General features: G+C 46.1%; 1 protein-coding gene across 2 annotated transcripts; it reads left to right on the forward strand.

Annotated features, from left to right (window-relative positions):
* The first annotated feature begins 629 nt into the window (after positions 1–629).
* On the forward strand, positions 630–13330 carry LOC116353949 (mucin-22-like). 2 transcript variants are annotated; one of them, XM_031791817.1, is made up of 3 exons: positions 630–8971; positions 9545–11836; positions 12987–13330. In XM_031791817.1, the coding sequence occupies exons 1-3, from the start codon at positions 676–678 to the stop codon at positions 13160–13162; spliced, it is 10764 nt and encodes a 3587-aa protein (XP_031647677.1). In that variant the 5' UTR covers positions 630–675; the 3' UTR covers positions 13163–13330. The 2 variants fall into 2 exon arrangements, with proteins under 2 accessions (XP_031647677.1, XP_031647678.1); XM_031791818.1 differs by lacking the exon at positions 630–8971 and having other exon boundaries at positions 9299–11836.
* The last annotated feature ends 9977 nt before the right edge of the window (positions 13331–23307 follow it).

A 23307-nucleotide genomic window follows, 5' to 3' on the forward strand; every position in this document is an offset into this window, starting at 1 on the left:
TCGTCGTTCAGCTACGACTCAGTGAAACACAAGATATTACCATTTTTAATGTCACATTGGTAGAATATAGAGGCAGATTACCCACTAGCCGCGGATCCTTACAAGGCACCCAGAGCTACGTCCCCGATATCTCTGTCTCATTCTCCTGCGAATGACGGGGATGAGGGCCTTGTCGGGTGTCTGGAGTAAATCCTTTGTGTCCGACTCATTAAAGAAAAAAATCTTCTTCCAGTAAGAGGTAAGTAATCGCTGTCCTGATGTATAGAAGCTATTTTCGGTCATAAGAGACGGTGGCAGAAACAATATGTACAAAATAAATTACAAATAACGCGAAAAAACACACAATAGCACAAATGGTTAGGGGACCGGAAAACGAACAACAAAGCGGCAGCCATCTCTTCCGGCGCCATTATATTGGGATGTGAAGTTACAAAAACATTATATTGAAATATTTAATTCAATAAAGGATTGTATTTAACGAGCAAGGAAAATATAGACGATGTGGGAAAGCAGTAATAATTATATATTTGTTTTTGTTGAAATAACTGTTAGAAAATGATTCTAATGATTCATTCTCTACCACCCAAAACAGCAAATACAGCCTCATCAACTGATTTCACTATAACATCTAAAGAGAAAATTCATCCACCAACAGATGGGATTACAACATTTAAAATGGGGGTGAAAAACCCAGACAGACTCAAAACAAATATAAATGCATCTGTGAGGAATATGGTGGCAGCAACAAGTGCCTTGCAGGAAATAAAACCCTCACAACCTTCTACGGTTACAAATGAGTCTGCCACTAATAATGAACAATCTTCAGCAGTCAAGGAAGGGAAAATATCTTCCACTACTAGCACTGCTGGTACCTCAACATCAAGTGAGGCATCAACAACAACTTCTGAAGCAAACACATCTGTTGAAGTATCGACAGCGACCTCAGCTGGTTTAACAAGTGCAACTGTGGAAGCTACGTTTTCAACATCGGGAGTGACCATGACACCCGAATCAACCAAAGACACAATGGAAACAACTACAGCTATGTCCTCAAGTGTAACAGAAACTTCAACCAGTACCTCGCCGGAAACAAGTCCCTCACAACCTTCTACGATTACCAGTGAGCCTGCCACTACAAATGAACTAACTTCAGCAGTCACGGAAAGGCAAATATCTTCCACTACCGTTGGACTCTCATCTACCCAGGGAACTGAAAGTACAACTGCAGAGCCAACTGACTCCACAACTGCAGCGGGAACGACCCTTGAAGATCACACAACAACGTTAGAAATGTCAACAATTCCAGCTGAAACAACTACCATTGTTACACAACAACCATCAGATAGCCCAGAGACTGTGACAAGCCCATCGCCCACAATCACTTCTGGTCACACAACAGTGCCCTCTGACGTTACAAGTGAGTCTCTACCTAGCACTGCTGGTAACTCAACATCAAGTGAGACATCAACAACAACTTCTGAAGCAAACACATCTGTTGAAGTATCGACAGCGACCTCAGCTGGTTTAACAAGTGCAACTGTGGAAGCTACGTTTTCAACATCGGGAGTGACCGTGACACCAGAATCAACCAAAGACACAATGGAAACAACTACAGCTATGTCCTCAAGTGTAACAGAAACTTCAACCAGTACCTCTCCGGAAACAAGTCCCTCACAGCCTTCTACGATTACCAGTGAGCCTGCCACTACAAATGAACTAACTTCAGCAGTCACGGACTGGCAAATATCTTCCACTACAATTGGACTCTCATCTACCCAGGGATCTGAAAGTACAACTGCAGAGCAAACTGACTCCACAACTGCAGCGGGAACGACCCTTGAATATCACACAACAACGTTAGAAATGTCAACAATTCCAGCTGAAACAACTACCATTGTTACACAACAACCATCAGATAGCCCAGAGACTGTGACAAGCCCATCGCCCACAATCACTTCTGGTCACAAAACAGTGCCCTCTGACGTTACAAGTGAGTCTCTAACTAGCACTGCTGGTACCTCAACATCAAGTGAGGCATCAACAACAACTTCTGAAGCAAACACATCTGCTGAAGTATCGACAGCGACCTCAGCTGGTTTAACAAGTGCAACTGTGGAAGCTACGTTTTCAACATCGGGAGTGACCGTGACACCAGAATCAACCAAAGACACAATGGAAACAACTACAGCTATGTCCTCAAGTGTAACAGAAACTTCAACCAGTACCTCTCCGGAAACAAGTCCCTCACAGCCTTCTACAATTACCAGTGAGCCTGCCACTACAAATGAACTAACTTCAGCAGTCACGGACTGGCAAATATCTTCCACTACAATTGGACTCTCATCTACCCAGGGATCTGAAAGTACAACTGCAGAGCAAACTGACTCCACAACTGCAGCGGGAACGACCCTTGAATATCACACAACAACGTTAGAAATGTCAACAATTCCAGCTGAAACAATGACCATTGTTACACAAGAACCATCAGCTAGCCCAGACACTGTGACAAGCCCATCTCCCACAATCACTTCTGGTCACAAAACAGTGCCCTCTGAAGTTACAAGTGAGTCTCTAACTAGCACTGCTGGTACCTCAACATCAAGTGAGGCATCAACAACAACTTCTGAAGCAAACACATCTGCTGAAGTATCGACAGCGACCTCAGCTGGTTTATCAAGTGCAACTGTGGAAGCTACGTTTTCAACATCGGGAGTGACCGTGACACCAGAATCAACCAAAGACACAATGGAAACAACTACAGCTATGTCCTCAAGTGTAACAGAAACTTCAACCAGTACCTCTCCGGAAACAATTCCCTCACAGCCTTCTACGATTACCAGTGAGCCTGCCACTACAAATGAACTAACTTCAGCAGTCACGGACTGGCAAATATCTTCCACTACAATTGGACTCTCATCTACCCAGGGATCTGAAAGTACAACTGCAGAGCAAACTGACTCCACAACTGCAGCGGGAACGACCCTTGAATATCACACAACAACGTTAGAAATGTCAACAATTCCAGCTAAAACAACGACCATTGTTACACAAGAACCGTCAGCTAGCTCAGAGACTGTGACAAGCCCATCTCCCACAATCACTTCTGGTCACACAACAGTGCCCTCTGACGTTACAAGTGAGTCTCTAACTAGCACTGCTGGTACCTCAACATCAAGTGAGGCATCAACAACAACTTCTGAAGCAAACACATCTGCTGAAGTATCGACAGCGACCTCAGCTGGTTTAACAAGTGCAACTGTGGAAGCTACGTTTTCAAAATCGGGAGTGACCGTGACACCAGAATCAAACAAAGACACAATGGAAACAACTACAGCTATGTCCTCAAGTGTAACAGAAACTTCAACCAGTACCTCTCCGGAAACAAGTCCCTCACAGCCTTCTACGATTACCAGTGAGCCTGCCACTACAAATGAACTAACTTCAGCAGTCACGGACTGGCAAATATCTTCCACTACAATTGGACTCTCATCTACCCAGGGATCTGAAAGTACAACTGCAGAGCAAACTGACTCCACAACTGCAGCGGGAACGACCCTTGAATATCACACAACAACGTTAGAAATGTCAACAATTCCAGCTGAAACAATGACCATTGTTACACAAGAACCATCAGCTAGCCCAGACACTGTGACAAGCCCATCTCCCACAATCACTTCTGGTCACACAACAGTGCCCTCTGACGTTACAAGTGAGTCTCTAACTAGCACTGCTGGTACCTCAACATCAAGTGAGGCATCAACAACAACTTCTGAAGCAAACACATCTGCTGAAGTATCGACAGCGACCTCAGCTGGTTTAACAAGTGCAACTGTGGAAGCTACGTTTTCAACATCGGGAGTGACCGTGACACCAGAATCAAACAAAGACACAATGGAAACAACTACAGCTATGTCCTCAAGTGTAACAGAAACTTCAACCAGTACCTCGTCGGAAACAAGGCCCTCACAACCTTCTACGATTACCAGTGAGCCTGCCACTACAAATGAACTAACTTCAGCAGTCACGGACAGGCAAATATCTTCCACTACCGTTGGACTCTCATCTACCCAGGGAACTGAAAGTACAACTGCAGAGCAAACTGACTCCACAACTGCAGCGGGAACGACCCTTGAAGATCACACAACAACGTTAGAAATAACAACAATTCCAGCTGAAACAATGACCATTGTTACACAAGAACCATCAGCTAGCTCAGAGACTGTGATAAGCCCATCTCCCACAATCACTTCTGGTCACACAACAGTGCCCTCTGAAGTTACAAATGAGTCTCTAACTAGCACTGCTGGTACCTCAACATCAAGTGAGGCATCAACAACAACTTCTGAGGCAAACACATCTGCTGAAAAATCGACAGCGACCTCAGCTGGTTTAACAAGTGCAACTGTGAAAGCTACGTTTTCAACATCGGCAGTGACCATGACACCAGAATCAACCAAAGACACAATGGAAACAACTACAGCTATGTCCTCAAGTGTAACAGAAACTTCAACCAGTACCTCGTCGGAAACAAGGCCCTCACAACCTTCTACGATTACCAGTGAGCCTGCCACTACAAATGAACTAACTTCAGCAGTCACGGACTGGCAAATATCTTCCACTACAATTGGACTCTCATCTACCCAGGGATCTGAAAGTACAACTGCAGAGCAAACTGACTCCACTACTGCAGCGGGAACGACCCTTGAATATCACACAACAACGTTAGAAATGTCAACAATTCCAGCTAAAACAACGACCATTGTTACACAAGAACCATCAGCTAGCTCAGAGACTGTGACAAGCCCATCTCCCACAATCACTTCTGGTCACACAACAGTGCCCTCTGACGTTACAAGTGAGTCTCTAACTAGCACTGCTGGTACCTCAACATCAAGTGAGGCATCAACAACAACTTCTGAAGCAAACACATCTGCTGAAGTATCGACAGCGACCTCAGCTGGTTTAACAAGTGCAACTGTGGAAGCTACGTTTTCAAAATCGGGAGTGACCGTGACACCAGAATCAAACAAAGACACAATGGAAACAACTACAGCTATGTCCTCAAGTGTAACAGAAACTTCAACCAGTACCTCTCCGGAAACAAGTCCCTCACAGCCTTCTACGATTACCAGTGAGCCTGCCACTACAAATGAACTAACTTCAGCAGTCACGGACTGGCAAATATCTTCCACTACAATTGGACTCTCATCTACCCAGGGATCTGAAAGTACAACTGCAGAGCAAACTGACTCCACAACTGCAGCGGGAACGACCCTTGAATATCACACAACAACGTTAGAAATGTCAACAATTCCAGCTGAAACAATGACCATTGTTACACAAGAACCATCAGCTAGCCCAGACACTGTGACAAGCCCATCTCCCACAATCACTTCTGGTCACACAACAGTGCCCTCTGACGTTACAAGTGAGTCTCTAACTAGCACTGCTGGTACCTCAACATCAAGTGAGGCATCAACAACAACTTCTGAAGCAAACACATCTGCTGAAGTATCGACAGCGACCTCAGCTGGTTTAACAAGTGCAACTGTGGAAGCTACGTTTTCAACATCGGGAGTGACCGTGACACCAGAATCAAACAAAGACACAATGGAAACAACTACAGCTATGTCCTCAAGTGTAACAGAAACTTCAACCAGTACCTCGTCGGAAACAAGGCCCTCACAACCTTCTACGATTACCAGTGAGCCTGCCACTACAAATGAACTAACTTCAGCAGTCACGGACAGGCAAATATCTTCCACTACCGTTGGACTCTCATCTACCCAGGGAACTGAAAGTACAACTGCAGAGCAAACTGACTCCACAACTGCAGCGGGAACGACCCTTGAAGATCACACAACAACGTTAGAAATAACAACAATTCCAGCTGAAACAATGACCATTGTTACACAAGAACCATCAGCTAGCTCAGAGACTGTGATAAGCCCATCTCCCACAATCACTTCTGGTCACACAACAGTGCCCTCTGAAGTTACAAATGAGTCTCTAACTAGCACTGCTGGTACCTCAACATCAAGTGAGGCATCAACAACAACTTCTGAGGCAAACACATCTGCTGAAAAATCGACAGCGACCTCAGCTGGTTTAACAAGTGCAACTGTGAAAGCTACGTTTTCAACATCGGCAGTGACCATGACACCAGAATCAACCAAAGACACAATGGAAACAACTACAGCTATGTCCTCAAGTGTAACAGAAACTTCAACCAGTACCTCGTCGGAAACAAGGCCCTCACAACCTTCTACGATTACCAGTGAGCCTGCCACTACAAATGAACTAACTTCAGCAGTCACGGACTGGCAAATATCTTCCACTACAATTGGACTCTCATCTACCCAGGGATCTGAAAGTACAACTGCAGAGCAAACTGACTCCACTACTGCAGCGGGAACGACCCTTGAATATCACACAACAACGTTAGAAATGTCAACAATTCCAGCTAAAACAACGACCATTGTTACACAAGAACCATCAGCTAGCTCAGAGACTGTGACAAGCCCATCTCCCACAATCACTTCTGGTCACACAACAGTGCCCTCTGACGTTACAAGTGAGTCTCTAACTAGCACTGCTGGTACCTCAACATCAAGTGAGGCATCAACAACAACTTCTGAAGCAAACACATCTGCTGAAGTATCGACAGCGACCTCAGCTGGTTTAACAAGTGCAACTGTGGAAGCTACGTTTTCAACATCGGGAGTGACCGTGACACCAGAATCAAACAAAGACACAATGGAAACAACTACAGCTATGTCCTCAAGTGTAACAGAAACTTCAACCAGTACCTCGTCGGAAACAAGGCCCTCACAACCTTCTACGATTACCAGTGAGCCTGCCACTACAAATGAACTAACTTCAGCAGTCACGGACAGGCAAATATCTTCCACTACCGTTGGACTCTCATCTACCCAGGGAACTGAAAGTACAACTGCAGAGCCAACTGACTCCACAACTGCAGCGGGAACGACCCTTGACGATCACACAACAACTTTAGAAATGTCAACAATTCCTGCTGAAACAACGACCATTGTTACACAAGAACCATCAGCTAGCCCAGACACTGTGACAAGCCCATCTCCCACAATCACTTCTGGTCACACAACAGTGCCCTCTGATGTTACAAGTGAGTCTCTATCTAGCACTGCTGGTACCTCAACATCAAGTGAGGTATCAACAACAACTTCTGAAGCAAGCACATCTGCTGAAGCGTCAACATGGACGACAGCTGGTTTAACAAGTGCAACTGTGGAAGCTACGTTTTCAACATCGAGAGTGACCATGACACCCGACTCAACCAAAGACACAATGGAAACAACTACAGCTATGTCCTCAAGTGTAACAGAATCTTCAACCAGTACCTCGTCGGAAACAAGGCCCTCACAACCTTCTACGATTACCAGTGAGCCTGCCACTACAAATGAACTAACTTCAGCAGTCACGGACAGGCAAATATCTTCCACTACCGTTGGACTCTCATCTACCCAGGGAACTGAAAGTACAACTGCAGAGCAAACTGACTCCACAACTGCAGCGGGAACGACCCTTGAAGATCACACAACAACGTTAGAAATAACAACAATTCCAGCTGAAACAATGACCATTGTTACACAAGAACCATCAGCTAGCTCAGAGACTGTGATAAGCCCATCTCCCACAATCACTTCTGGTCACACAACAGTGCCCTCTGAAGTTACAAATGAGTCTCTAACTAGCACTGCTGGTACCTCAACATCAAGTGAGGCATCAACAACAACTTCTGAGGCAAACACATCTGCTGAAAAATCGACAGCGACCTCAGCTGGTTTAACAAGTGCAACTGTGAAAGCTACGTTTTCAACATCGGCAGTGACCATGACACCAGAATCAACCAAAGACACAATGGAAACAACTACAGCTATGTCCTCAAGTGTAACAGAAACTTCAACCAGTACCTCGTCGGAAACAAGGCCCTCACAACCTTCTACGATTACCAGTGAGCCTGCCACTACAAATGAACTAACTTCAGCAGTCACGGACTGGCAAATATCTTCCACTACAATTGGACTCTCATCTACCCAGGGATCTGAAAGTACAACTGCAGAGCAAACTGACTCCACTACTGCAGCGGGAACGACCCTTGAATATCACACAACAACGTTAGAAATGTCAACAATTCCAGCTAAAACAACGACCATTGTTACACAAGAACCATCAGCTAGCTCAGAGACTGTGACAAGCCCATCTCCCACAATCACTTCTGGTCACACAACAGTGCCCTCTGACGTTACAAGTGAGTCTCTAACTAGCACTGCTGGTACCTCAACATCAAGTGAGGCATCAACAACAACTTCTGAAGCAAACACATCTGCTGAAGTATCGACAGCGACCTCAGCTGGTTTAACAAGTGCAACTGTGGAAGCTACGTTTTCAACATCGGGAGTGACCGTGACACCAGAATCAAACAAAGACACAATGGAAACAACTACAGCTATGTCCTCAAGTGTAACAGAAACTTCAACCAGTACCTCGTCGGAAACAAGGCCCTCACAACCTTCTACGATTACCAGTGAGCCTGCCACTACAAATGAACTAACTTCAGCAGTCACGGACAGGCAAATATCTTCCACTACCGTTGGACTCTCATCTACCCAGGGAACTGAAAGTACAACTGCAGAGCCAACTGACTCCACAACTGCAGCGGGAACGACCCTTGACGATCACACAACAACTTTAGAAATGTCAACAATTCCTGCTGAAACAACGACCATTGTTACACAAGAACCATCAGCTAGCCCAGACACTGTGACAAGCCCATCTCCCACAATCACTTCTGGTCACACAACAGTGCCCTCTGATGTTACAAGTGAGTCTCTATCTAGCACTGCTGGTACCTCAACATCAAGTGAGGTATCAACAACAACTTCTGAAGCAAGCACATCTGCTGAAGCGTCAACATGGACGACAGCTGGTTTAACAAGTGCAACTGTGGAAGCTACGTTTTCAACATCGAGAGTGACCATGACACCCGACTCAACCAAAGACACAATGGAAACAACTACAGCTATGTCCTCAAGTGTAACAGAATCTTCAACCAGTACCTTGCCGGAAACAAGTCCCTCACAACCTTCTACGATTACCAGTGAGCCTGCCACTACAAATGAACTAACTTCAGCAGTCACAGACGGGCAAATATCTTCCACTACCGTTGGACTCTCATCTACCCAGGGATCTGAAAGTACAACTGCAGAGCCAACTGACTCCACTTCTGCAGCGGGAACGACCCTTGAAGATCACACTACAACGTTAGAAATGTCAACAATTCCAGCTGAAACAACGACCATTTTTACACAAGAACCATCAGCTAGCTCAGAGACTGTGACAAGCCCATCTCCCACAATCACCTCTGGTCACACAACAGTGCCCTCTGAAGTTACAAGTGAGTCTGTAACTAGCACTGCTGGTACCTCAACATCAAGTGAGGCATCAACAACAACTTCTGAAGCAAACACATCTGTTGAAGTATCGACAGCGACCTCAGCTGGTTTAACAAGTGCAACTGTGGAAGCTACGTTTTCAACATCGGGAGTGACCATGACACCCGAATCAACCAAAGACACAATGGAAACAACTACAGCTATGTCCTCAAGTGTAACAGAATCTTCAACCAGTACCTTGCCGGAAACAAGTCCCTCACAACCTTCTACGATTACCAGTGAGCCTGCCACTACAAATGAACTAACTTCAGCAGTCACAGACGGGCAAATATCTTCCACTACCGTTGGACTCTCATCTACCCAGGGATCTGAAAGTACAACTGCAGAGCCAACTGACTCCACTTCTGCAGCGGGAACGACCCTTGAAGATCACACAACAACGTTAGAAATAACAACAATTCCAGCTGAAACAACGACCATTGTTACACAAGAACCATCAGCTAGCTCAGAGACTGTGACAAGCCCATCTCCCACAATCACTTCTGGTCACACAACAGTGCCCTCTGACATTACAAGTGAGTCTCTATCTAGCACTGCTGGTACCTCAACATCAAGTGAGGTATCAACAACAACTTCTGAAGCAAGCACATCTGCTGAAGCGTCAACATGGACGACAGCTGGTTTAACAAGTGCAACTGTGGAAGCTACGTTTTCAACATCGAGAGTGACCATGACACCCGACTCAACCAAAGACACAATGGAAACAACTACAGCTATGTCCTCAAGTGTAACAGAATCTTCAACCAGTACCTTGCCGGAAACAAGTCCCTCACAACCTTCTACGATTACCAGTGAGCCTGCCACTACAAATGAACTAACTTCAGCAGTCACAGACGGGCAAATATCTTCCACTACCGTTGGACTCTCATCTACCCAGGGATCTGAAAGTACAACTGCAGAGCCAACTGACTTCACTTCTGCAGCGGGAACGACCCTTGAAGATCACACAACAACGTTAGAAATAACAACAATTCCAGCTGAAACAACGACCATTGTTACACAAGAACCATCAGCTAGCTCAGAGACTGTGACAAGCCCATCTCCCACAATCACTTCTGGTCACACAACAGTGCCCTCTGACATTACAAGTGAGTCTCTATCTAGCACTGCTGGTACCTCAACATCAAGTGAGGTATCAACAACAACTTCTGAAGCAAGCACATCTGCTGAAGCGTCAACATGGACGACAGCTGGTTTAACAAGTGCAACTGTGGAAGCTACGTTTTCAACATCGAGAGTGACCATGACACCCGACTCAACCAAAGACACAATGGAAACAACTACAGCTATGTCCTCAAGTGTAACAGAATCTTCAACCAGTACCTTGCCGGAAACAAGTCCCTCACAACCTTCTAAGATTACCAGTGAGCCTGCCACTACAAATGAACTAACTTCAGTAGTCACAGACGGGCAAATATCTTCCACTACCGTTGGACTCTCATCTACCCAGGGATCTGAAAGTACAACTGCAGAGCCAACTGACTCCACTTCTGCAGCGGGAACGACCCTTGAAGATCACACTACAACGTTAGAAATGTCAACAATTCCAGCTGAAACAACGACCATTTTTACACAAGAACCATCAGCTAGCTCAGAGACTGTGACAAGCCCATCTCCCACAATCACCTCTGGTCACACAACAGTGCCCTCTGAAGTTACAAGTGAGTCTGTAACTAGCACTGCTGGTACCTCAACATCAAGTGAGGCATCAACAACAACTTCTGAAGCAAACACATCTGTTGAAGTATCGACAGCGACCTCAGCTGGTTTAACAAGTGCAACTGTGGAAGCTACGTTTTCAACATCGAGAGTGACCATGACACCCGAATCAACCAAAGACACAATGGAAACAACTACAGCTATGTCCTCAAGTGTAACAGAATCTTCAACCAGTACCTTGCCGGAAACAAGTCCCTCACAACCTTCTACGATTACCAGTGAGCCTGCCACTACAAATGAACTAACTTCAGCAGTCACAGACGGGCAAATATCTTCCACTACCGTTGGACTCTCATCTACCCAGGGATCTGAAAGTACAACTGCAGAGCCAACTGACTCCACTTCTGCAGCGGGAACGACCCTTGAAGATCACACAACAACGTTAGAAATAACAACAATTCCAGCTGAAACAACGACCATTGTTACACAAGAACCATCAGCTAGCTCAGAGACTGTGACAAGCCCATCTCCCACAATCACTTCTGGTCACACAACAGTGCCCTCTGACATTACAAGTGAGTCTCTATCTAGCACTGCTGGTACCTCAACATCAAGTGAGGTATCAACAACAACTTCTGAAGCAAGCACATCTGCTGAAGCGTCAACATGGACGACAGCTGGTTTAACAAGTGCAACTGTGGAAGCTACGTTTTCAACATCGAGAGTGACCATGACACCCGACTCAACCAAAGACACAATGGAAACAACTACAGCTATGTCCTCAAGTGTAACAGAATCTTCAACCAGTACCTTGCCGGAAACAAGTCCCTCACAACCTTCTACGATTACCAGTGAGCCTGCCACTACAAATGAACTAACTTCAGCAGTCACAGACGGGCAAATATCTTCCACTACCGTTGGACTCTCATCTACCCAGGGATCTGAAAGTACAACTGCAGAGCCAACTGACTTCCACTTCTGCAGCGGGAACGACCCTTGAAGATCACACAACAACGTTAGAAATAACAACAATTCCAGCTGAAACAACGACCATTGTTACACAAGAACCATCAGCTAGCTCAGAGACTGTGACAAGCCCATCTCCCACAATCACTTCTGGTCACACAACAGTGCCCTCTGACATTACAAGTGAGTCTCTAATCTAGCACTGCTGGTACCTCAACATCAAGTGAGGTATCAACAACAACTTCTGAAGCAAGCACATCTGCTGAAGCATCGACAGGACGACCAGCTGGTTTAACAAGTGCAACTGTGGAAGCTACGTTTTCAACATCGAGAGTGACCATGACACCCGAATCAACCAAAGACACAATGGAAACAACTACAGCTATGTCCTCAAGTGTAACAGAATCTTCAACCAGTACCTTGCCGGAAATCAAGTCCCTCACAACCTTCTACGATTACCAGTGAGCCTGCCACTACAAATGAACTAACTTCAGCAGTCACAGACGGGCAAATATCTTCCACTACCGTTGGACTCTCATCTACCCAGGGATCTGAAAGTACAACTGCAGAGCCAACTGACTCCACAACTGCAGCGGGAACGACCCTTGAAGATCACACAACAACGTTAGAAATGTCAACAATTCCAGCTGAAACAACGACCATTGTTACACAAGAACCATCAGCTAGCTCAGAGACTGTGACAAGCCCATCTCCCACAATCACCTTCTGGTCACACAACAGTGCCCTCTGAAGTTACAAGTGAGTCTGTAACTAGCACTGCTGGTACCTCAACATCAAGTGAGGCATCAACAACAACTTCTGAAGCAAACACATCTGCTGAAGAATCGACAGCGACCTCAGCTGGTTTAACAAGTGCAACTGTGGAAGCTACGTTTTCAACATCGGGAGTGACCATGACACCCGAATCAACCAAAGACACAATGGAAACAACTACAGCTATGTCCTCAAGTGTAACAGAAATCTTCAACCAGTACCTCGCCGGAATCAAGTCCCTCACAACCTTCTACGATTACCAGTGAGCCTGCCACTACAAATGAACTAACTTCAGCAGTCACAGACGGGCAAATATCTTCCACTACCGTTGGACTCTCATCTACCCAGGGATCTGAAAGTACAACTGCAGAGCCAACTGACTCCACTTCTGCAGCGGGAACGACCCTTGAAGATCACACAACAACGTTAGAAATGTAACAACAATTCCAGCTGAAACAACGACCATTGTTACACAAGAACCATCAGCTAGCTCAGAGACTGTGACAAGCCCATCTCCCACAATCACTTCTGGTCACACAACAGTGCCCTCTGACGTTACAAGTGAGTCTGTAACTAGCACTGCTGGTACCTCAACATCAAGTGAGGCATCAACAACAACTTCTGAAGCAAACACATCTGCTGAAGAATCGACAGCGACCTCAGCTGGTTTAACAAGTGCAACTGTGGAAGCTACGTTTTCAACATCGGGAGTGACCATGACACCCGAATCAACCAAAGACACAATGGAAACAACTACAGCTATGTCCTCAAGTGTAACAGAATCTTCAACCAGTACCTTGCCGGAAACAAGTCCCTCACAACCTTCTACGATTACCAGTGAGCCTGCCACTACAAATGAACTAACTTCAGCAGTGACGGACGGGCAAATATCTTCCACTACCGTTGGACTCTCATCTACCCAGGGATCTGAAAGTACAACTGCAGAGCCAACTGACTCCACAACTGCAGCGGGAACGACCCTTGAATATCACACAACAACGTTAGAAATGTCAACAATTCCAGCTGAAACAACGACCATTGTTACACAAGAACCATCAGCTAGCTCAGAGACTGTGACAAGCCCATCTCCCACAATCACTTCTGGTCACACAACAGTGCCCTCTGAAGTTACAAGTGAGTCTGTAACTAGCACTGCTGGTACCTCAACATCAAGTGAGGACATCAACAATCAACTTCTGAAGCAAACACATCTGCTGAAGAATCGACAGCGACCTCAGCTGGTTTAACAAGTGCAACTGTGGAAGCTACGTTTTCAACATCGGGAGTGACCATGACACCCGAATCAACCAAAGACACAATGGAAACAACTACAGCTATGTCCTCAAGTGTAACAGAAACTTCAACCAGTACCTCGCCGGAATCAAGTCCCTCACAACCTTCTACGATTACCAGTGAGCCTGCCACTACAAATGAACTAACTTCAGCAGTCACAGACGGGCAAATATCTTCCACTACCGTTGGACTCTCATCTACCCAGGGATCTGAAAGTACAACTGCAGAGCCAACTGACTCCACAACTGCAGCGGGAACGACCCTTGAATATCACACAACAACGTTAGAAATGTCAACAATTCCAGCTGAAACAACGACCATTGTTACACAAGAACCATCAGCTAGCTCAGAGACTGTGACAAGCCCATCTCCCACAATCACTTCTGGTCACACAACAGTGCCCTCTGAAGTTACAAGTGAGTCTGTAACTAGCACTGCTGGTACCTCAACATCAAGTGAGGCATCAACAACAACTTCTGAAGCAAACACATCTGCTGAAGAATCGACAGCGACCTCAGCTGGTTTAACAAGTGCAACTGTGGAAGCTACGTTTTCAACATCGGGAGTGACCATGACACCCGAATCAACCAAAGACACAATGGAAACAACTACAGCTATGTCCTCAAGTGTAACAGAAACTTCAACCAGTACCTCGCCGGAATCAAGTCCCTCACAACCTTCTACGATTACCAGTGAGCCTGCCACTACAAATGACCTAACTCCAGCAGTGACGGACGGGCAAATATCTTCCACTACCGTTGGACTCTCATCTACCCAGGGATCTGAAAGTACAACTGCAGAGCCAACTGACTCCACAATCTGCAGCGGGAACGACCCTTGAAGATCACACAACAACGTTAGAAATAACAACAATTCCAGCTGAAACAACGACCATTGTTACACAAGAACCATCAGCTAGCTCAGAGACTGTGACAAGCCCATCTCCCACAATCACTTCTGGTCACACAACAGTGCCCTCTGACATTACAAGTGAGTCTCTATCTAGCACTGCTGGTACCTCAACATCAAGTGAGGTATCAACAACAACTTCTGAAGCAAACACATCTGCTGAAGAATCGACAGCGACCTCAGCTGGTTTAACAAGTGCAACTGTGGAAGCTACGTTTTCAACATCGGGAGTGACCATGACACCCGAATCAACCAAAGACACAATGGAAACAACTACAGCTATGTCCTCAAGTGTAACAGAATCTTCAACCAGTACCTTGCCGGAAACAAGTCCCTCACAACCTTCTACGATTACCAGTGAGCCTGCCACTACAAATGAACTAACTTCAGCAGTCACAAACGGGCAAATATCTTCCACTACCGTTGGACTCTCATCTACCCAGGGATCTGAAAGAACAACTGCAGAGCAAACTGACTCCACTTCTGCAGCGGGAACGACCCTTGAAGATCACACAACAACGTTAGAAATAACAACAATTCCAGCTGAAACAACGACCATTGTTACACAAGAACCATCAGCTAGCTCAGAGACTGTGACAAGCCCATCTCCCACAATCACTTCTGGTCACACAACAGTGCCCTCTGACATTACAAGTGAGTCTCTATCTAGCACTGCTGGTACCTCAACATCAAGTGAGGTATCAACAACAACTTCTGAAGCAAACACATCTGCTGAAGAATCGACAGCGACCTCAGCTGGTTTAACAAGTGCAACTGTGGAAGCTACGTTTTCAACATCGGGAGTGACCATGACACCCGAATCAACCAAAGACACAATGGAAACAACTACAGCTATGTCCTCAAGTGTAACAGAAACTTCAACCAGTACCTCGCCGGAATCAAGTCCCTCACAACCTTCTACGATTACCAGTGAGCCTGCCACTACAAATGACCTAACTCCAGCAGTGACGGACGGGCAAATATCTTCCACTACCGTTGGACTCTCATCTACCCAGGGATCTGAAAGTACAACTGCAGAGCCAACTGACTCCACAACTGCAGCGGGAACGACCCTTGAAGATCACACAACAACGTTAGAAATGTCAACAATTCCAGCTGAAACAACGACCATTGTTACACAAGAACCATCAGCTAGCTCAGAGACTGTGACAAGCCCATCTCCCACAATCACCTCTGGTCACACAACAGTGCCCTCTGAAGTTACAAGTGAGTCTGTAACTAGCACTGCTGGTACCTCAACATCAATTGAGGCATCAACAACTTCTGAAGCAAGCACATCTGCTGAAGCGTCAACATGGACGACAGCTGGTTTAACAAGTGCAACTGTGGAAGCTACGTTTTCAACATCGGGAGTGACCATGACACCCGAATCAACCAAAGACACAATGGAAACAACTACAGCTATGTCCTCAAGTGTAACAGAATCTTCAACCAGTACCTTGCCGGAAACAAGTCCCTCACAACCTTCTACGATTACCAGTGAGCCTGCCACTACAAATGAACTAACTTCAGCAGTCACAAACGGGCAAATATCTTCCACTACCGTTGGACTCTCATCTACCCAGGGATCTGAAAGTAACAACTGCAGAGCCAACTGACTCCACTTCTGCAGCGGGAACGACCCTTGAAGATCACACAACAACGTTAGAAATAACAACAATTCCAGCTGAAACAACGACCATTGTTACACAAGAACCATCAGCTAGCTCAGAGACTGTGACAAGCCCATCTCCCACAATCACTTCTGGTCACACAACAGTGCCCTCTGACATTACAAGTGAGTCTGTAACTAGCACTGCTGGTACCTCAACATCAAGTGAGGTATCAACAACAACTTCTGAAGCAAACACATCTGCTGAAGAATCGACAGCGACCTCAGCTGGTTTAACAAGTGCAACTGTGGAAGCTACGTTTTCAACATCGGGAGTGACCATGACACCCGAATCAACCAAAGACACAATGGAAACAACTACAGCTATGTCCTCAAGTGTAACAGAAACTTCAACCAGTACCTCGCCGGAATCAAGTCCCTCACAACCTTCTACGATTACCAGTGAGCCTGCCACTACAAATGACCTAACTCCAGCAGTGACGGACGGGCAAATATCTTCCACTACCGTTGGACTCTCATCTACCCAGGGATCTGAAAGTACAACTGCAGAGCCAACTGACTCCACAACTGCAGCGGGAACGACCCTTGAAGATCACACAACAACGTTAGAAATGTCAACAATTCCAGCTGAAACAACGACCATTGTTACACAAGAACCATCAGCTAGCTCAGAGACTGTGACAAGCCCATCTCCCACAATCACCTCTGGTCACACAACAGTGCCCTCTGAAGTTACAAGTGAGTCTGTAACTAGCACTGCTGGTACCTCAACATCAAGTGAGGCATCAACAACAACTTCTGAAGCAAACACATCTGCTGAAGAATCGACAGCGACCTCAGCTGGTTTAGCAAGTGCAACTGTGGAAGCTACGTTTTCAACATCGGGAGTGACCATGACACCCGAATCAACCAAAGACACAATGGAAACAACTACAGCTATGTCCTCAAGTGTAACAGAATCTTCAACCAGTACCTCGCCGGAATCAAGTCCCTCACAACCTTCTACGATTACCAGTGAGCCTGCCACTACAAATGAACTAACTTCAGCAGTCACAGACGGGCAAATATCTTCCACTACCGTTGGACTCTCATCTACCCAGGGATCTGAAAGTACAACTGCAGAGCCAACTGACTCCACTTCTGCAGCGGGAACGACCCTTGAAGATCACACAACAACGTTAGAAATAACAACAATTCCAGCTGAAACAACGACCATTGTTACACAAGAACCATCAGCTAGCTCAGAGACTGTGACAAGCCCATCTCCCACAATCACTTCTGGTCACACAACAGTGCCCTCTGACATTACAAGTGAGTCTCTATCTAGCACTGCTGGTACCTCAACATCAAGTGAGTTATCAACAACAACTTCTGAAGCAAACACATCTGCTGAAGAATCGACAGCGACCTCAGCTGGTTTAACAAGTGCAACTGTGGAAGCTACGTTTTCAACATCGGGAGTGACCATGACACCCGAATCAACCAAAGACACAATGGAAACAACTACAGCTATGTCCTCAAGTGTAACAGAATCTTCAACCAGTACCTTGCCGGAAACAAGTCCCTCACAACCTTCTACGATTACCAGTGAGCCTGCCACTACAAATGACCTAACTTCAGCAGTGACGGACGGGCAAATATCTTCCACTACCGTTGGACTCTCATCTACCCAGGGATCTGAAAGTACAACTGCAGAGCCAACTGACTCCACAACTGCAGCGGGAACGACCCTTGAAGATCACACAACGACGTTAGAAATGTCAACAATTCCAGCTGAAACAACGACCATTGTTACACAAGAACCATCAGCTAGCTCAGAGACTGTGACAAGCCCATCTCCCACAATCACCTCTGGTCACACAACAGTGCCCTCTGAAGTTACAAGTGAGTCTGTAACTAGCACTGCTGGTACCTCAACATCAAGTGAGGCATCAACAACAACTTCTGAAGCAAGCACATCTGCTGAAGAATCGACAGCGACCTCAGCTGGTTTAACAAGTGCAACTGTGGAAGCTACGTTTTCAACATCGGTAGTGACCATGACACCCGAATCAACCAAAGACACAATGGAAACAACTACAGCTATGTCCTCAAGTGTAACAGAATCTTCAACCAGTACCTCGCCGGAATCAAGTCCCTCACAACCTTCTACGATTACCAGTGAGCCTGCCACTACAAATGACCTAACTCCAGCAGTCACAGACGGGCAAATATCTTCCACTACCGTTGGACTCTCATCTACCCAGGGATCTGAAAGTACAACTGCAGAGCCAACTGACTCCACAACTGCAGCGGGAACGACCCTTGAAGATCACACAACAACGTTAGAAATAACAACAATTCCAGCTGAAACAACGACCATTGTTACACAAGGACCATCAGCTAGCTCAGAGACTGTGACAAGCCCATCTCCCACAATCACTTCTGGTCACACAACAGTGCCCTCTGAAGTTACAAGTGAGTCTGTAACTAGCACTGCTGGTACCTCAACATCAAGTGAGACATCAACATCAACTTCTGAAGCAAACACATCTGCTGAAGAATCGACAGCGACCTCAGCTGGTTTAACAAGTGCAACTGTGGAAGCTACGTTTTCAACATCGGGAGTGACCATGACACCCGAATCAACCAAAGACACAATGGAAACAACTACAGCTATGTCCTCAAGTGTAACAGAAACTTCAACCAGTACCTCGCCGGAATCAAGTCCCTCACAACCTTCTACGATTACCAGTGAGCCTGCCACTACAAATGAACTAACTTCAGCAGTCACAGACGGGCAAATATCTTCCACTACCGTTGGACTCTCATCTACCCAGGGATCTGAAAGTACAACTGCAGAGCCAACTGACTCCACTTCTGCAGCGGGAACGACCCTTGAAGATCACACAACAACGTTAGAAATAACAACAATTCCAGCTGAAACAACGACCATTGTTACACAAGAACCATCAGCTAGCTCAGAGACTGTGACAAGCCCATCTCCCACAATCACTTCTGGTCACACAACAGTGCCCTCTGACATTACAAGTGAGTCTCTATCTAGCACTGCTGGTACCTCAACATCAAGTGAGTTATCAACAACAACTTCTGAAGCAAACACATCTGCTGAAGAATCGACAGCGACCTCAGCTGGTTTAACAAGTGCAACTGTGGAAGCTACGTTTTCAACATCGGGAGTGACCATGACACCCGAATCAACCAAAGACACAATGGAAACAACTACAGCTATGTCCTCAAGTGTAACAGAATCTTCAACCAGTACCTTGCCGGAAACAAGTCCCTCACAACCTTCTACGATTACCAGTGAGCCTGCCACTACAAATGAACTAACTTCAGCAGTCACAAACGGGCAAATATCTTCCACTACCGTTGGACTCTCATCTACCCAGGGATCTGAAAGAACAACTGCAGAGCAAACTGACTCCACTTCTGCAGCGGGAACGACCCTTGAAGATCACACAACAACGTTAGAAATAACAACAATTCCAGCTGAAACAACGACCATTGTTACACAAGAACCATCAGCTAGCTCAGAGACTGTGACAAGCCCATCTCCCACAATCACTTCTGGTCACACAACAGTGCCCTCTGACATTACAAGTGAGTCTCTATCTAGCACTGCTGGTACCTCAACATCAAGTGAGGTATCAACAACAACTTCTGAAGCAAACACATCTGCTGAAGAATCGACAGCGACCTCAGCTGGTTTAACAAGTGCAACTGTGGAAGCTACGTTTTCAACATCGGGAGTGACCATGACACCCGAATCAACCAAAGACACAATGGAAACAACTACAGCTATGTCCTCAAGTGTAACAGAAACTTCAACCAGTACCTCGCCGGAATCAAGTCCCTCACAACCTTCTACGATTACCAGTGAGCCTGCCACTACAAATGACCTAACTCCAGCAGTGACGGACGGGCAAATATCTTCCACTACCGTTGGACTCTCATCTACCCAGGGATCTGAAAGTACAACTGCAGAGCCAACTGACTCCACAACTGCAGCGGGAACGACCCTTGAAGATCACACAACAACGTTAGAAATGTCAACAATTCCAGCTGAAACAACGACCATTGTTACACAAGAACCATCAGCTAGCTCAGAGACTGTGACAAGCCCATCTCCCACAATCACCTCTGGTCACACAACAGTGCCCTCTGAAGTTACAAGTGAGTCTGTAACTAGCACTGCTGGTACCTCAACATCAATTGAGGCATCAACAACTTCTGAAGCAAGCACATCTGCTGAAGCGTCAACATGGACGACAGCTGGTTTAACAAGTGCAACTGTGGAAGCTACGTTTTCAACATCGGGAGTGACCATGACACCCGAATCAACCAAAGACACAATGGAAACAACTACAGCTATGTCCTCAAGTGTAACAGAATCTTCAACCAGTACCTTGCCGGAAACAAGTCCCTCACAACCTTCTACGATTACCAGTGAGCCTGCCACTACAAATGAACTAACTTCAGCAGTCACAGACGGGCAAATATCTTCCACTACCGTTGGACTCTCATCTACCCAGGGATCTGAAAGTACAACTGCAGAGCCAACTGACTCCACTTCTGCAGCGGGAACGACCCTTGAAGATCACACAACAACGTTAGAAATAACAACAATTCCAGCTGAAACAACGACCATTGTTACACAAGAACCATCAGCTAGCTCAGAGACTGTGACAAGCCCATCTCCCACAATCACTTCTGGTCACACAACAGTGCCCTCTGACATTACAAGTGAGTCTCTATCTAGCACTGCTGGTACCTCAACATCAAGTGAGGTATCAACAACAACTTCTGAAGCAAACACATCTGCTGAAGAATCGACAGCGACCTCAGCTGGTTTAACAAGTGCAACTGTGGAAGCTACGTTTTCAACATCGGGAGTGACCATGACACCCGAATCAACCAAAGACACAATGGAAACAACTACAGCTATGTCCTCAAGTGTAACAGAATCTTCAACCAGTACCTTGCCGGAAATCAAGTCCCTCACAACCTTCTACGATTACCAGTGAGCCTGCCACTACAAATGACCTAACTTCAGCAGTGACGGACGGGCAAATATCTTCCACTACCGTTGGACTCTCATCTACCCAGGGATCTGAAAGTACAACTGCAGAGCCAACTGACTCCACAACTGCAGCGGGAACGACCCTTGAAGATCACACAACAACGTTAGAAATGTCAACAATTCCAGCTGAAACAACGACCATTGTTACACAAGAACCATCAGCTAGCTCAGAGACTGTGACAAGCCCATCTCCCACAATCACCTCTGGTCACACAACAGTGCCCTCTGAAGTTACAAGTGAGTCTGTAACTAGCACTGCTGGTACCTCAACATCAAGTGAGGCATCAACAACAACTTCTGAAGCAAGCACATCTGCTGAAGAATCGACAGCGACCTCAGCTGGTTTAACAAGTGCAACTGTGGAAGCTACGTTTTCAACATCGGTAGTGACCATGACACCCGAATCAACCAAAGACACAATGGAAACAACTACAGCTATGTCCTCAAGTGTAACAGAATCTTCAACCAGTACCTCGCCGGAATCAAGTCCCTCACAACCTTCTACGATTACCAGTGAGCCTGCCACTACAAATGAACTAACTTCAGCAGTCACAGACGGGCAAATATCTTCCACTACCGTTGGACTCTCATCTACCCAGGGATCTGAAAGTACAACTGCAGAGCCAACTGACTCCACTTCTGCAGCGGGAACGACCCTTGAAGATCACACAACAACGTTAGAAATAACAACAATTCCAGCTGAAACAACGACCATTGTTACACAAGAACCATCAGCTAGCTCAGAGACTGTGACAAGCCCATCTCCCACAATCACTTCTGGTCACACAACAGTGCCCTCTGACATTACAAGTGAGTCTCTATCTAGCACTGCTGGTACCTCAACATCAAGTGAGTTATCAACAACAACTTCTGAAGCAAACACATCTGCTGAAGAATCGACAGCGACCTCAGCTGGTTTAACAAGTGCAACTGTGGAAGCTACGTTTTCAACATCGGTAAGTGACCATGACACCCGAATCAACCAAAGACACAATGGAAACAACTACAGCTATGTCCTCAAGTGTAACAGAAACTTCAACCAGTACCTCGCCGGAATCAAGTCCCTCACAACCTTCTACGATTACCAGTGAGCCTGCCACTACAAATGACCTAACTCCAGCAGTGACGGACGGGCAAATATCTTCCACTACCGTTGGACTCTCATCTACCCAGGGATCTGAAAGTACAACTGCAGAGCCAACTGACTCCACAACTGCAGCGGGAACGACCCTTGAAGATCACACAACAACGTTAGAAATACAACAATTCCAGCTGAAACAACGACCATTGTTACACAAGGACCATCAGCTAGCTCAGAGACTGTGACAAGCCCATCTCCCACAATCACTTCTGGTCACACAACAGTGCCCTCTGACATTACAAGTGAGTCTCTATCTAGCACTGCTGGTACCTCAACATCAAGTGAGGTATCAACAACAACTTCTGAAGCAAACACATCTGCTGAAGAATCGACAGCGACCTCAGCTGGTTTA

This window comes from Oncorhynchus kisutch, linkage group LG16 (genome assembly GCF_002021735.2).
Source record: "Oncorhynchus kisutch isolate 150728-3 linkage group LG16, Okis_V2, whole genome shotgun sequence".
Lineage (NCBI taxonomy): Eukaryota > Metazoa > Chordata > Actinopteri > Salmoniformes > Salmonidae > Oncorhynchus > Oncorhynchus kisutch.